General features: G+C 44.8%; 1 protein-coding gene across 1 annotated transcript; it reads right to left on the bottom strand.

Annotated features, from left to right (window-relative positions):
• Window positions 1–2,435: 2,435 nt before the first annotated feature.
• prdm1b (PR domain containing 1b, with ZNF domain) lies at window positions 2,436–14,204 on the bottom strand (the record flags this gene model as incomplete). The annotated part of the gene is made up of 6 exons (XM_080734906.1): window positions 2,436–2,999; window positions 3,987–4,115; window positions 4,316–5,244; window positions 6,934–7,174; window positions 8,647–8,766; window positions 14,034–14,204. 6 exons carry the CDS (start codon window positions 14,202–14,204, stop codon window positions 2,436–2,438), a joined length of 2,154 nt encoding a protein of 717 aa, XP_080591032.1.
• Window positions 14,205–16,517: the final 2,313 nt, after the last annotated feature.

A 16,517-nucleotide genomic window follows, 5' to 3' on the forward strand; every position in this document is an offset into this window, starting at 1 on the left:
GGACTCTAGATTGAGGGACTTTCTAGGGTTTACAGTAGTTATCACCAACAGTGTGTGGGTGTTGGTGGTTCGTTGGGTGGTTGGTTTAAGCACCACTGCCTTAAACATGTACTGTACATGTTGTTGTTAGTTCCCACGTCTTCCCATGTCTCCAATTCAAAACACTGCAGACTTACTTCCACCACATTCTGAAGACTCTACCTCACCCGTTAGCACTCCTCATTCCTTGTATAAATTATTGTCACCTATTCTTTGATAGACGATCGTACAGTAGCCTATTATGTAGACTATGGTTGTGTTCACATTTAGACATGCTGTTTGCTTGATCTCAAATGCTGAGTAAGAATGTTGTTTAGACAGATGCTAGGTGTGATGTTTGACTCGTAGTTACTTTGTAGCATAAATGTTTTTCTCTATTTACGGTACATGACCATTCACCCTGTTGTTTGTCGACTAGAGCACTGTTTCCCAAACACTGGGTCGGGACCCATTTGTGGGTTGCAGACAAATTTCTATGGGTCCCCTAATTTTTGGTTTCGTACAATTTGTCAAAACATTTTCAAAAAATATTCCCCCAAAAGTTACGATTTTCATGAATAAAAAAATATATAACGATGATTTAATTAATAAAATAAAAAGAAAAATATAAGAAATTCCATAAATTAGAAAACAAATGTTTAAGAAGTTGTGAAAATAGCTGATCTACAAGCTCACAACGCGGCGCGAATCTCTCTTTTGGGTCTCGACCACTGGACTAGAGTATATGCCACTCTGATCTTTTGACAACTTTGTAAATCACTCCGGACAGTGAACCGGTAACCGGGAAACTTCCAAGACAGTGGCTTTACCGGTACCTCTTGGGTAACTGCTGTCCATGCCTAAATGGTATTGTAAATTGATTAACTGGGAATAGGTTATCTTTGATGTCTTGAGATTCTAATCCTCCTGCACCAATGCTTGACCTGATTTGAAAAGAGGAACTAAAACAAAGAAAATATGGAGAAACGCCAAAATAGAGAAACAATATCTTTAATATGCTACATAGTGTAAATATAAAAGTATCGTCAAAATAGCCTCTCACATATAAATTATCAACATCTCATAGACTGTATAAAAAATAAACTACATAGACAAGCATACTGTACAAATAAGAAACTACAAATATGATGAAAGAAATACTCAGTGGTCTAGTTCTGGCTTTTTCCAGTGCTACTCATCAAGAAAATAATAATTTAGGGTAAACAAAAACATGTGCCTGTCTAGCTCCCTTTTTAAACCTTGGAATATGAACTGATGCCGGTGGTAGCTGGACAGAATAAACGTATAGCAACATAATCTATTGTCACCCAAGTGTGAAGTGTACAGCAAAGCAGTGAAACAGACTCAAACAGCAATGATGTGCAGTCCATTAAAAGACTAGATCAAGATTTGGGTGAAGCTTGAAGATTTGGTTAAAAGGTTAAAAACAGTTTGGAGGATGATGAAGCTTGGTCAGCAGCAAAACCATTGAATACAACAACTGAAATATTATCACAACATCAGGATTAGGTTTCAAGTAGAAAAGCTAGTTCATGGCAGTTCAAAGGTCCTAAGAATAGAGGTTATTGGGTAATTGCAGCAAAAGGTGTATAAAGCTCTGGAAAAGTCACGTTCCTCACTTTGTTACATTACACTGGTAAACAAAATGATAAAACAAGTTGTGCTACATATAGTCAATAATGTTTTCCTCATTTCCTGATGTGTTCTTTTTGGCAAATGCTTACATGAATTCAAGATACTTAAAATGTCCCTTTTTCTTTACATCACAAACGTCAAAACACCAAAAGTATCCTCATCTTCAGGATATTGGTATCATTCTGCACTGCTTCTGATACACCCTTTCATACCCTATACAGTATGTACACACTGAAGACTCATCCACAAATGAATACCCTGTATTTGTTACTGTACTGTGGCAAATCCTTGCACATGTGGGGAGACAAAAAACGAAAAACATAAAAAAGTACAGAGTTGTTACATAAATATAGACGACACAAGGTCTCGCAAAACACATAATAAGTTAAAGTACAAAAAAACAACACTTGTCTACCTGAGTAAAAAAAAATCACAGACTACAAAAAATAAAAAACACCCTCTCTCTCTTTCTTTAGGAAATAAGTAGAGTTAAAGGTGGAAGTGCAATCACTCAATACACTAGCCCAGTCTTTGGAATGCTCTTCTTTTGGTGCTGTGCTCATTGAATAGTTACTGTCTCTCTTCCCTGCTTTTGTCCCATTTGGATAAAACAGAAAGATTTATTTGGCGAAGTCTCTCTTTCTTTTCTTTTTGTTGAACCGTCGACTGCATGGCTACAAATGTTCTACAATTCACATGTAGGCTATGTCTTTTCCTCTCTCGGCCCCCTCCCCCTCTCCTGTCCTTTCACTTCCTCCTCCTCACTGTCCTTCCGTCTTCACCGTTGGCCTGCTGTAGAGGTGCACCACGCTGGCCCTCTCCTGGTGTGCAGGCGGCTGTGGGCCGCGATGTGAACCGGCATGCGCCGCCGGAGCGTTGATAGCCGCCACCAGGGCCTTCAGCAGCAACGTGGCCTCCTTCTGGTCCTCCTTCCCCTCGCGGCCCTCCAGGCTCCTGGCCAACCAGCGCTCGGCCGCCGCCTCCACCTGCGCTGGCGAGGCCGCCTCCGGGAGGGCGTCGGCCTCCTGGCTGGCGTCGAACTGCTCCACCGTGTCTTTCACGCGCGCGTCGAGGTGCACGCCGGCATTGGCCGGGCAGCAGCTCCGCTGGTGGACGCGGAGGGAGAAGCGATGGAGGAACGTCTGGCCGCAGGGCTGGCAGCGGTAGGCGCGCTCGCGGGCATTGTGGAGGCGCCGGTGCAGCTTGAGGTGGATGTACTGCGTGAACTTGGTGCTGCACAGCTTGCACTCATAGGGCTTCTCTCCAGAGTGGAGGCGCAGGTGGGTCTTCAGGTTGCTGGTGCTGCTGAAGCGCTTGTGGCACACCTGGGTGAACAGCGGGCAGAGGAGAGGAGAGGTTAGATTCTAGACAGTGTTTTTTTAACTTTCTGTGCCCAAGGCAAAATCTCAAGTCACCTCTATATCACATCTTATCACTCTTATCACTCTGTAAATGGGAATTTTTATTTACTAATGCCAAATGAAAAGTCTTATAATAATGACATAACAATAATGACATACCCAATCTAATGACACCAGGTTGAAAGTGGTTAAAATGTGTTGCGTTAGGACAAGGAATTTGCTACTGTATTGGAGCAGGCACAATGTACATTCAAAGTCTCATGGCGCGCCAGTGTGCCTCGGCATGCCGTTTGGGAGCCACTGGTTTAGAGACTTTGAGCATTGGGAGTGCCATCCTTATCAGATCCTCTGACGTCATTACGATAACAGTGTCAGTGTCTGTGCCGGCTGAGCTCTTCCAATCCGGAGGTGTTTTGTCATTTCTGCCTGAACAAACAGGAGGGGCTGCCATTCTCTGTTTGAGTGTCAGCACCATTTAACCTCAAACTGGTTCTTGTACATGGCGCATTTCAAGACTTTCGTTAAGGTATAAAACACGCCCATAGTGAGAGTGAAGAAAGAGATTCTTATTACAGCACAGCACAGATCGGGGAGAGGCACAGGGAAAGCCCTTTGTGCAGTTATGTGTGTAACAACTCCTACATACATCCTTATTGTTCCAAAATATCACTATGTCTCCGTGATGTTTAACCACATTAACCCTGGTGTCCCTATTTTGGGCATGTCATTATAGGCGCACATTTTCCAAAACAATTCAAAACATGTGAAAACATTTAAAAAGATTTAGCAAAAAAGATTATATATTTTTTTTACTTCGACTTTCGACTTTCTCTGGTGGGAGTCGACTTGTGTAATGAAGTCGACTCAGTCGACTTGTCGACTTTTTCGTTAATGCCCTAACACACTCACACGCGCGCGCACGCGCACACAGTCAAATTATTTTCGTCTCACCTGGCATTCATGTGGTTTCTCCCCTGTGTGCACCAGGTGGTGTTTCTGGAGGTGTGCCAGCTGGGTGAAGCTCTTCTTACATAAGTTACAGTGGAAAGGCCGCTCGCCGCTGTGGACTCGCAGGTGAACCTATAATTACAGGTGACAAACAGGAAAACAGGATGAGCCACCACATGACTGAGGAGAAGAGCTAATGACAGAGTTACAACGATCATTGCTATTTGATTATCGGTATCAAACTCATTGCAATCAACATTAATTTATTATAAATTATGTAAGGTAATAATAATAATAATAATATTTACCAAACAAAGAACATAAACCCTTACCTTCAGGTTGGACAGCTGCCCGAAGGTCTTGAGGCAGACGTTACACTCGTACTTGATCTTCCCATTCTGCTTCTTCAGGGGATAAGGCAGGGACTTGTAGCCGGGGCTGACGCGTGGCGCGGCGCTGCTGACTTTGGTCATGGTCAGGCTAAGGTTCATGGCCTCGTCGCAGCCCGAGGGAGATTGATGAGGGCTGTGATTCTGGCTGGTGGTCTTGGGGACGGGGGAGAGCTCAGGGGTGGCCGGGGCCCCACAGGGAGGGGACATGTTAATGGTCCGCTCCTTCAGCCCGCCCTGGGGGGGTGGCGGGTAGGGCAGGGACACGGGCAGCAGCCCCGGCTGACCAATGGGGGGGTACGGGAGCCCGTCGGTACCCAGGTAGCTGCTGTACCTGAGTGACCCGCAGGGTGGCGACATTCCGGGGAAGGGAGGGGAGTACTGTGGCAAGAGGAGGCGAGGGTAGTGGGGGCTGTAGGGGGGCAGGAGCTGGTAGGAGGGTTGAAGGGGTCTGGACTGAGGGTACACGGAGTAGGAGGACACCAGGCCTTCCCTGTTGCCATAGAGGCCGTGGAGGTGGAGTGGAAGGTCGCGGTGCAGGGATGGGACCGCAGGGCAGTGCTCGGGCAGACCGGGTGGTGGCGAGCACAGGCCAGGCTGAGAGGAAGGGACCGTTTTGTGGTCATCCGATTCTCTGTCCTCCTTCTCCTCCTCCTCCTCCTCCTCCATCTTGGCACTGAAGTCCACGATCTGGTCATCAGGCGTGTCCGGCGGCGTGTCTCGCTCCAACGCCTCCACGTCGATCTTCTCCTCAGTGTCCTCATACATCTCTGCCTTCACATCTTCTCTCGCCATCTCCCGGAACCAGGTCTGTTGAGGCAGGCGCTGTTTGGCGCCTTCCGGCTCCGAGTCTTCATCCGCACTAACGTGTTCTTGAAGGGGGAAAACAAAGGCAAACTTGTCAACAATAGTAGTTTGTGATAGGGTAGTTTAAGCACTTGCAAACCTGTGAATTTCCACAGTTGCTAACAAGACTTGGTTTTGTTATTGGATTGTGCAAACCCTTGTCTTTGTAGCGAGACCCATTATCATTCAGTCATCAAGTCATCATAATGTCTACCCCTGCATTAAAGTTGGACTTCCTCTGAGCTGTGAGGTGATGTGTGGTGAGTGACATTCACTCACTCACACACACACACACACACACACACACACACACATGCGTGCGCACGTACACATACAGTTACACGCACACAGGCGCGTGCACACACTTATGGTAAATGATAGTAGTTTCAGTTTTTAAATGAGAGTATGGACATAGAGTTTCTGTAAGTCATTGCCGAGATCGTAGTGATTTTGTGTGGGGGAAATGTGTGGGTCGTAGGCGTACGTCTGTATGAACAGCCATGTGGCAAATATCTTCAGTTTCATTTTTGAAGTGGTTTTCTCTGTACCTGCTTTACCGTACGTGTTTTAAAGTCTCTTTCCCCTCCTCACCGTGACATGACAAAAACGCTTTCTCTTTCTGACTAATTTATTCCTTCTCTATTTAAACAATTTGCTTAGTCACCCGTGTGTCACCAGCTGCAAGTGTCCATTGCAGGTGACGTGCAGGTAACAAAACAATAAAATGACATTGGTTTACATAGATGAAAAGGAGTGTACGCATTCTGCAATGAATCACCCAACCTTGCGGCAGTGCTGGACCATCCGGTAGGATGACAGAAGAACCAGCCAGGTTCTTCTGCTCTAATAACAGCTGACATTCACTGACTCACAGGAAGGTACTTTGACCAGCCATTGTATGGTACTTTCCCTTGAGAGTCGTCTTACGTGACTGAATTTGTGTGTAAGACGGTGGGGGGTGGGGGATATGAGTAGCTTGATTATTGTATTATATTGTATTGTAAGAGGTTGGTTACTGTTACCCTCCAGTTTAGAGTGTGCTGTTTTTTCTCACTGCCACATATCTCTAGTATAGTGATTAAAAATACAATACAATAAAATAAATAAATATATCACCTCTTATTCCCTTCAGAAACAGCTGTCTTGCCTCCAACCAAGTCTGGTCTAAATGTATATTTATATTTATTTATATAATTATGAAAAGAGTTCAACTTCATAATGCAACTCATTCAGATCCAAGCCCAGTTCGCATGTCTACTTTTTCTTTCTTTTTTCATTTATCGTATTATTGTGGTTTTACTTATCTGCTGTTATCTATACCTATCATGTATATCTAACTACTGTTGCTGCTACAGTGTGACATCTGCATTTGGAGATCAATAAGATGTATCTTAAAATCTCATGAGTGAGGTCAAAACTGAGATTGTGGTGGTTATATGTACTTCTGTTATTTGTCAAAGTGATTCAGGCGGTTCTGTAATGTTAGGTCCTCCATGAAATCCAGCAGATACAGTAGTCCACCACAAAACAACACCACTCAGTCTCAGAAAGTGCTTAAATTAATCAGAAATGTGAACAAAAGTCAGTTGTTTATTTGTCTGTTGTAGTGCATGTCATAACATATCTAAACACTTGACCCATCCTTGAGTACTGATAAGTCCTAATTAAATGATGCTCAACTAAGAGATAGACTATGTCTCTACCGGAGTACTCACTCTGTCTGACATCATCTTGCTGGCTGCAAAGTCTTCTCGCAAACTCCTGGCTGTACCACACGAGCAGCTCCTGTTTGGGCTCCACGGGTCGGATGGTGTAGAAGTAGACATCGCGGCCGTTCTGGCACGCCACCAGGTTCTGTTCGGACAGCGAGTGGGCCGGGTTGACATATCGCATCCAGTTGCTCCTGTGGACATCATAGCCGTCGATGAAGTGGTTGAGCTGCCCGCCTCTATAGATCTGTCAGAGAACAAGAGACAGGAGGATGGGATTAAAACATATTCTGACATACTGTATTAACCCTCTTGGGTAAAAGATAAATACAAAATAAAACATAGGTATGTAATAGTAAAAAATAAAATAAAAAGTAAAGTTGCAGTCCTTAATATTGAAAATGACTGGCAAGTATTGCATGGTTTTGCCCCATCCATAATTTGATGCATGGACAATATTCAACTTGTACTGAAAATGTACAAATATTGGAAGCATATTAACCTTAGCAGACTGTTCTCTAAACTAACCTTTTGACATAGATGACACTTGTGACAGTATTAAATAAACAAAAAGAAAAAAATGTATAAATTAAAGAAAAATAACAAAATAAAGAAAAAGATAACCATAATTCACCTCTGCCATGTACAGTTATTTTCACCAAATCCTCTTCAGTTATTTTATATGTGCCTCTTGCCAGTATAGTCTTCGCACAGAAAGTATAGGTTGTGTGTCCTTGTATGTAATATGCTGTACTTTGCATTTGTATGTGAGCTTTAACTTTTATCAGTCAGCACGAGAGGCGTGGCCTAAAAGTATGACTCTCTGTGTGTCTCTCTCTCTCTCTCCTCTCTCTCTCTCTCTCTCTCTCTCTCTCTCTCTCTCTCTCTCTCTCTCTCTCTCTCTCTCTCTCTCTCTCTCTCTCTCTCTCTCTGAGTGCTTTATTTTCTCAAGACATGTTGTAACATGACTGACAAGGCCTTTTTTGACAAGGTGTTTTTTCAAAATGAAAATACAAGCTAAAATGGGAAATGTTGCAATTGGCGGCTGTTATAGAGAGAATGTGCCAGACAGCCAATAAAAAACGCACGCACAAGTGCACGCGCGCACACACACCCACACACACACACACACGGCTACTACAGTAGCAGTAGCCTGCTCACCCTACAACACCTGTCTCACGAGACCGTGTTGACGGAGGCACGTCACACTTTCACTCTGTTTTCTGGGGCAGGAACACCCCGCTGCTCTGACAGTCAGATCTTACAGGAAATACAAGCGGAAGGAAACCACTGGATAACTGAAACACTTTCCGGGAATTAGCTCAGCAACAGAAAACTAAAAAGAAAAAAGAAAGAATACATAATCCTGGGTGACACAGGGCAAGGGAGGGAAGCCGCAATGCAAAATCCTGAGTGTTGAGGTGAAAGGTAATTCACGTGTAGGATTTTTGCAGTGCATGTTGGGTTCCAGTAAGGCTGCTGCCATGACTGCGTGAGAGTGGCTCCATCATGGTTTCATTTTGTTTCAGTGTTTACATTACTTCCTCTAAAATTCTGACCAAAAGCCCTTAGCGTTTCCTTATTGACGTATATGGACCCGATGTGAAACTTTTTGTGCGTGTTTGTGTGTGTGTGTGTGTGTGTGTGTGTGTGTGTGTGTGTGTGTGTGTGTGTGTGTGTGTGTGTGTGTGTGTGTGTGTGTGTGTGTGTGACCCTTACCCGCCAAAAGTATTTTCTGTTGGCCTGTTTGGGGACGTTGTCTTTGCCGTACACATCCCCTTGCAGGGGGCCGAAGCGAGTGCCCTGGGGAATGTACTCTTTGCTGAACACACCCGTCACCTGGAAGACAAAACAAATACATCAATTAATAACCTATTAACATAATACGTATCTGTATAATTTGTAATTATTGCTGACTATTTAACATAAGGGGTTTTAAACATCGGTAGAGACTGTGTTGTTATTACTGTAGTTCTATGGCTTTCAGCATCATTAAGAGAGTACATTATCAAGCCCTACGTGCTATTAAGATATTGGAAGTGCTTATGTAGAAAAACCTGACTTGGTTTTCAGAGGAAAGAAAACTAAAAGTGGATGATTTGTTACATACAGTTGTGTGGGACACCTCCCATGGTGGTGATTCACAGGTTTTGGCCCACAACACCTCTGATAGCCTTCAGCCACTTCCTACCATAAAGCCCAAAACGTTGTCGTGCCTCACCGCCATGCGACAAAAATAAACAACCTACAAGCTCACAATGCGTTGCCTACTACTTGATATGTTGTGAGGAGACAGGCACTTGAATAGACAAGTAGTTCAAGGTTAATGATTAATGTGGTTGATGATGGCTGTGCTCGCCTTTAATAGAATGACCTGAGTCTTTCTACTGTATGTGCTGTAAGGACCTGAGGTGACCCACTTTGAACGCTAATGACTTAAACGAATGAAGGGAATTACTGTACACTTTCACTGACCTACTCTACTGACCTCTGCACTGCTGTTCTCATAAACACTAGCGATATGCAGGTGGTGTCACCTGACATAACCTCAAGCACCTGATTACATTGACATCTGATAATAACTGATAATAATTTGTGACTTGGAACACAATGGTATTTATTTACCATGTGTGTTAGCATACAGGGCTACTGGCAAACTCTAAGATGTCCCCCATATCCAGGTATACCTACTTCAGCCAATGTTAATTATCTTGGCTGTCTATCTGTACACTCGCACAGTTGTTCCAAATGTAAAATTTTGTGCATAGATCCCGGATATGCATCTGTTGCGGCGAGGCCACCATAAAGCAAGGATGGATGACGTACAAAGTCTGTCCAGTCATGTATTTGGCAAAGCAGTCAACGCTCGGGTAATTCTCAGGAGAACATATTCGGTACGAGCACTATGAGCACTAAATCAATGTACAGTTTCTCTGGGAGAACTTCCTGTTAGCAAAGCTAGATGGAGAAACACGAGAATAAAAGTGTGACGGAGTGATTCATGTTCTATATGTTACCGACAGCACCAGGGAAACCACATCTATGTGAGAGTCATCCCTGCTGCTGGGAACAGCTCTCCCATAAATCTAGTGTAGAAAGTCCAACTGAGGTGCCAGCCACCAGCACTTAGGGCACTCCCTTTGACACACAAGCACACGCGCACACGCACGTGCACACGCACGCACACACACACACACACACACACACACACACACACACACACACACACACACACACACACACACACACACACACACACACACACACACACACACACACACACACACACACACACACACACACACACACACACACAGGCTACAGCGTCTGTGGGTCTCAGGTCCAGCGTGGGGGTCTTAAGGAGCTTTGTCTTCCAAAACTTAAACCAGCACCCCCCCCACCAGCCCACCCCACCCCACCCACCTTAGCCCCGTTCCTCCCTATACCGTCTTCCGGCAAATGAGGGCGCAGAATTCAAACCGTCGGTCAAAGAGATTATTTAGAGGTCAAGGGACTTTAGAAAAATGCATCGTAAAATGTTTTTGTACTTTTTTTGGGGAGGGCCTGTTGTTGTTTGCTAGAAGATAAAGAGTCTATTACGTGGGGAAGATAATTGATGGAAAAAAAGTAATTCCCCAACAAATGTATTTGTCAGTGATGGGGGGGGGGTTACTGACAAAGAAGAAGAGAACCTGTTGAGGAGGAGGGAGGGGGGGGCTTGGGGTGTAATGGACAAGGAGTAAGTGTGACAGGGACATTGTGCTTCGCAACCGTTGCGTGACTAACGAAGCGACGTGCTGCATGCTGCCGCTCCGCTTTTAGCCAAATCGACGGGGGTAAGGGATGGGGGGCAGGTGGGGGGGGGGGGGGGGGGGGGGGCTGGAGAAAGGAAGGAAGGAAGCAGAGGATGTAAGGGAGAGAAAGAGTTAAGGAAGGATAAAAAGAGACAATCGCTTCTTAAAATAAAAAACAAAGGTGCCCTACTTGTGGCTCCCCCTCTCATACCATCCATCCCTCCCTCCCTCCCTCCAATATCCTCTCCTGTCCTACTGTCCCCATCCCTCCACCTCTCCCTTTTTTGGGGGGCTACTCCGGGGTCTCAACACCGGCTTGAGAGGGCATGATTCCCGCCTCAATGGTCGCCTGCTCGCCACAAACGAAAGTTAATCGTGGGGGGGGGGGGGGGGGCTTAACCTAGATGCCCCCCCTACCCCCTCCACCACCCTATGCATCCCCTCCCTCTTTCTCCGCACGTATACTGCCACCAACGCCTGCCTGCATGTGACGCCCCATCTGCCACGTGCCCCATCTGCCCCCCTGGACCCCACACCACCCCTCCCTCCCCCCACACCCCGGCACACTTCAGGTTGACGGAGAATTCGTGGCGAGAGGGCCAAGCGAAGACGGGATTAGGGTGTAGCCTAATTGGAGTCCCTCCACACATTGACTCAAATGTTGCAATTGATGGCTCGGGTGGGTGTATTCATGAGCGTGTCTTGGAGGATTCATAGGAACTTTGTAATAGCATTGCTTCAGGCCGAAATAAATAAAATGAAATAAAAGGACATCTCATAATCATTACACGGGGTACTACAGTAAATGCTGCCAGAGGGGTAGTTTCATAGAATGAAACCACAACTGTGTGTGTCTGACTAAATGATTGCATGAATGAAGGACGAATATGCAGACAAATTCACACAGTCAATCATCATGCGTACAATCCTGCGTCTCACAATCGTACTCAACTGGCAGTGACGCAATTGGCCTGCTACACACACACACACACACACACACACACACACACACACACACACACACACACACACACACACACACACACACACGCAAGCATGAACAAAGAGCCTGTCTCTCACGACCTCCTTAAGAAACGGACTTCCCAGACAACTGGCGAAACAATCGAGGAGGGAGAATGACACATCGTCAAGACTAAGAGGAAGAGAAACCACCCTGCCGCACAAGCCGCAAGGGAAAATCACTTATTAGGGTATAGTAAACTCTTGGAGATACAAATGGATAAATTAACATTTGATCATTTGTGCACACACAGCCACACACATGCCAACATTTTCCTCTATGTTTTTTTTGTTTCTTCCTGTCTCCTTTTTGCACAACATTATACTGTGCACATGAACACACTTGTACGCACCCACACGCACACCTACACATGCGTGCATGCGCGCGCGCGCACACACACACACACACACACACACACACACACACACACACACACACACACACACACACACACACACACACACACACACACACACACACACACACACACACACACACACACACACACACACACACACACACACACACACAGCTGCTCTCCTTTTAGTGGTCTTTATTCAGCATGCATCACATTTGGGATGAAAGTGAAACTAAATTGTACAATTGGTTCAATTGATGACTCACAGCCAGGTCCATGCACATATCAGCACGCACACAAAACCTTGCTGCAGTGGCAACAAAAACAGATTGAGGTATCTTGAGGACATTGGCGTGTTGCGGTTGGACGACGAGAGAATGATATCTAAAATTAAGTGCTCAATATGAATGGAACGCACGAGCAGTTTTCACACCTTTCTCAGACCCGGGCGAGTGAATGTAGCAGAGAGGAAGAGAGAGAGAGTGGGGGAGCTGCTCGAGATGAGAGAGGTTTGCAGTGAAGAGAGGAAAAAGAGGAAGATGAAGTCAACCACAGAATGAAATGCTAATGAGAGAAATGATTAGAGAAGTGAGCAGGCAAGAACTGCAATACTGTCCTTCCCTTCCCACCTCTCTCTCTCTCTCTCTCTCACTTTCTCTTTTGAAATGGTCGGTTCCTCATAGTAAAAAGGTTAAATGGTGCATTTATATAACGCCTTTAATCAAAACACTTTACAAACTGCTTCACCCATTGGCAGTAGAGGGAACCATGCAAGGCACCAACCTCCTCACTGAGAGCAGTTAGGATCTTGCACAAGGGCACACAGGGATCGAGCCGGGAGCCTTCCGATTCCAAGAGAGCCACTCTACTTCATGATCCACACAGTGAGACACACAAGCCCTCTTGATCGTGTTCAAAAGTATAACATCAAATTATTGACACCAAGAGTTAACTTAGCAATGAGCATTTTGCTGTGTACAACCCTATAGGCTGCATGTCTGGATTTGACTCTGCGTGGGTTGTTGTGAGTACGGAAGCAACCAGCTGATTTACTGGCATACAGTAGAACACATGCACAGACACACGCATGCATACATGCACGCTCACACACATGTGTGTGCTCCTGTACCAAATGTCCCTAAAAGTATAGTATTATTTTCCTGGTCCGCCGAAGAGAAATGGCTTAGGCTCACAATTAGGAAAAGAGGGTTAGGGTTGTGAGCTCGTAGACTCTTGGTGTGCGGCACCAGCTTGCATTTATGCAAAATAGCATTGATAAAACGTAAGTCCTCACAAAATGTAGATGTCCTTACAAGTATAATAGGTACTATATATTAGTTGTGTGTGTGTGTGTGTGTGTGTGTGTGTGTGTGTGTGTGTGTGTGTGTGTGTGTGTGTGTGTGTGTGTGTGTGTGTGTGTGCATACATGCATTCATGCGTATGTGCATGAGCGTGTGTACATGCACTTCCTGCAAGCATGTGTGTCCTGTGTGTTTGTGTGTAACACTGACCCAGAGACATACATTAGAGGCTTACTGGTACTAACTTTAGGTGGCCTTCACGACACAGTGAGTCAACAGGACCAGAATAGATCACCCGTCTAATAATGACACCTGACTTCAAGCAGTCCTTGTCCACTGTCCGACATTCATTCACAGCCACACTGTGCTGCATGCATTCGTGTCTCTCATTAGTCAGCTAATATATGGCTGAAATATACTCTAGAAGGTCTGATAGAATGTGATGTAAGAAATAACTGAAAAGAACTCTGTAATATATTATTTGTGTTCATTTTGTAAGCTATGTTGATTAATGGAATACACAAAATGTGCATTCATTTAGATATTCATTCATCTGAAAGAGATTGTTCTAAAAGAAGAAAATAATGATCCACTTAGTTATAAACCATTTATAAGTGCTTATATGGTCTTACCTCGTTGTCAGCACTGTATTCAAAGGTGAGGTTGCGCGGGATGGAGGTCATGGCTTTGGGCAGCCTGAAGCTGGGGTCGGAGACTTGGTCGGGAACAATGTAAGTACAGTTGAGGGCAAAGTCCGCCTCTCTCCATTCGCTCATGTCTCCTGTCGCCATCTCTAGCTTCATCTTGATTATACTGTGTAAATGTCTTTGTGGCTTCAGGTTGGTGCGGTTTGGTTTGGTTACGTCTCGATCGCTTTGGTATGGAAGTACTTTGGTTCTGTTGGGACGGGTCCCTTGTCTTAGGTACGTTGGTTAAAGCTCAAGATCTGTATGAGGGAAGAGGCAGTAAAAAGAGGGATTCAGTGTCATAATAACAAAGTAAAACAATAAAAAAGTTACAATAAAAAATATTCAATGCAAAAAAGTGTATTTTTTGACAGCATGACAATATGTAGCAATGAATTTCTTCAGCAACGAAGGTCCACACTTTAGACATTCACATTGTTTCATTCAAAGCTAGACATACTTTGCAGCACCTTACTCACAATTCACTCCAACATTCATTCATTCAGTTCATGTGAGTTGACCCAAAGGGTCAAAGCACTGCACAAAATATGGATTGCTTCAATATCGCACATGAAACAGCCTTCTTATTCCTTCTCAACAATAAGTTAACCTACAGTTTGTCAAGGATCTATATTTATCACAACATTGACTGGACCTAGTGTCTGAAGCAACATCTTCCAATCCTAAATCCAAAGTAAACAATCTCATCCTATTCCAACTAACTTCCTATAGCCCACTTGTAGCCGGTGACAACCAGTCAAATTCAGGAAGAAGCTGTGTTGATTCATAACTGCTCATGGACATCTTACCAGTTCAAGGCATTCAGTTAATGTATTCAAGGTACCAAGTGGACAGCTCTATTTTATGATTCATTTCTCATTCAAAAACATCAAGTTCATCACTACAAGCAATAGTTTACTTACTCTGAAACATTCATTCAGCTGTAGGATTCTCATTTCTTTGGCTATAGGTCATCCCTTCTTCCCTGTTTTCCTCTCTTTGTATGTCTTGAGGAACCGCGTTCTCTTCTTATAGTGTGTGTTATGGTATTGTGTCCACTTTGCTTCCACCAGAACTCCTGAGCCAGTGTTGGGCCTGTGTGTTTTTAGCCCGGAGCGCTGTCCAATCACCAGCCACCACTGCCCATGTGACCCATGGAGATTACCGTCTCGCAACTGTTTGCTTCAAACAACAACATCATTGGGCGAAAACTGGCTGTTGCGGTGTACGTATATCCCTAAGCACGTGCGCGTGAGCACACACACACACACACACACACACACACACACACACACACACACACAAAGGAACAGCCATCGCTGGTCAGAAGACGTCTTAATGAATGAATAAAGGAACAGCAGATGGCTGGCCTGTTGCCAGTGAAAAACACACTGATAGACTTTTGCTTCATTTGGCACTTAATGAGCAATCTGCTGCCACTGTATCTCCTTGACCTATATCTCCAAGATGTGGAACATCTTGGACCAAGACCCCCCCCCCCCCCACACACACACACCTCTATTATATACAACCAGTCATCAGGCAGCGCAATTGAGAATCCAAAATATCAGCAAAGTATTTTCATTCAAAGATATGCAGTCATACACAACAGCAGCACAGCAGTGAATAAAACATACAGTATATGGTTCATGTGTTTACGCACGCACTTAACTATACTGATCTGATTCACAGGTACAGTAAGGACATAGAGCAGGTCATTCCCAGCAGAGACACTAAAGGAGGAATCTTTGACACTGCCGATAAGCTTCCCCTTTACTTTCAAACACACACATATACACTCGCACACGCACTCGCACACATGGGGAAGTTTTGAATATTGGGTCATTGTGCAAGTCTCAATATCAGTCTATATAGAATAGTCTAAAAATTTGGTAACATTATAGCCAATAATTCCCTTATTTACAGTGATTGGTGGATTGTAAACCTCCACCCAAAACAAACCCCAAAACATTGCACTATTCTATCAGTCCTCTCATAACTATGATGTAATCTCATAGCAAAGGATTTAGAAAAGAGAATCCAGGAATCCCATTTCAGGTACAGATACACAGCAAAACACATAAGCGCAGTACAACGAGCATTTTTGCTGTGCCAAAAGATGCTGCTTGTGATTGGTTTCCAAGTAATTATCACATAAAAGAAGAAGACCATACTTTCAATTCAAACATACCACCCCCCCATCTCATCTTAACAGTGAAACAGTCAAATGCCTGCCATATGGCAAGACTGCTATTCCGGGCGTGCCGAGCGCTTACTTGCTGCGCGTGGCACGGGGGGTTAAATGGGGGGCAGAAGGAGTGTGTGTGGCTGTGTGCGTCTGTGCGGTGGAAGGCGGGGCGGGGGCGAGGGGGACAGGGGGGGACGGGTAGATTGAGGATTCTGTTGGCTCTTTCACTGTTCCGTGCCTGA

Source organism: Nannobrachium achirus, assembly GCF_963921795.1.
Source record: "Nannobrachium achirus genome assembly, chromosome: 10".
NCBI lineage: Eukaryota > Metazoa > Chordata > Actinopteri > Myctophiformes > Myctophidae > Nannobrachium > Nannobrachium achirus.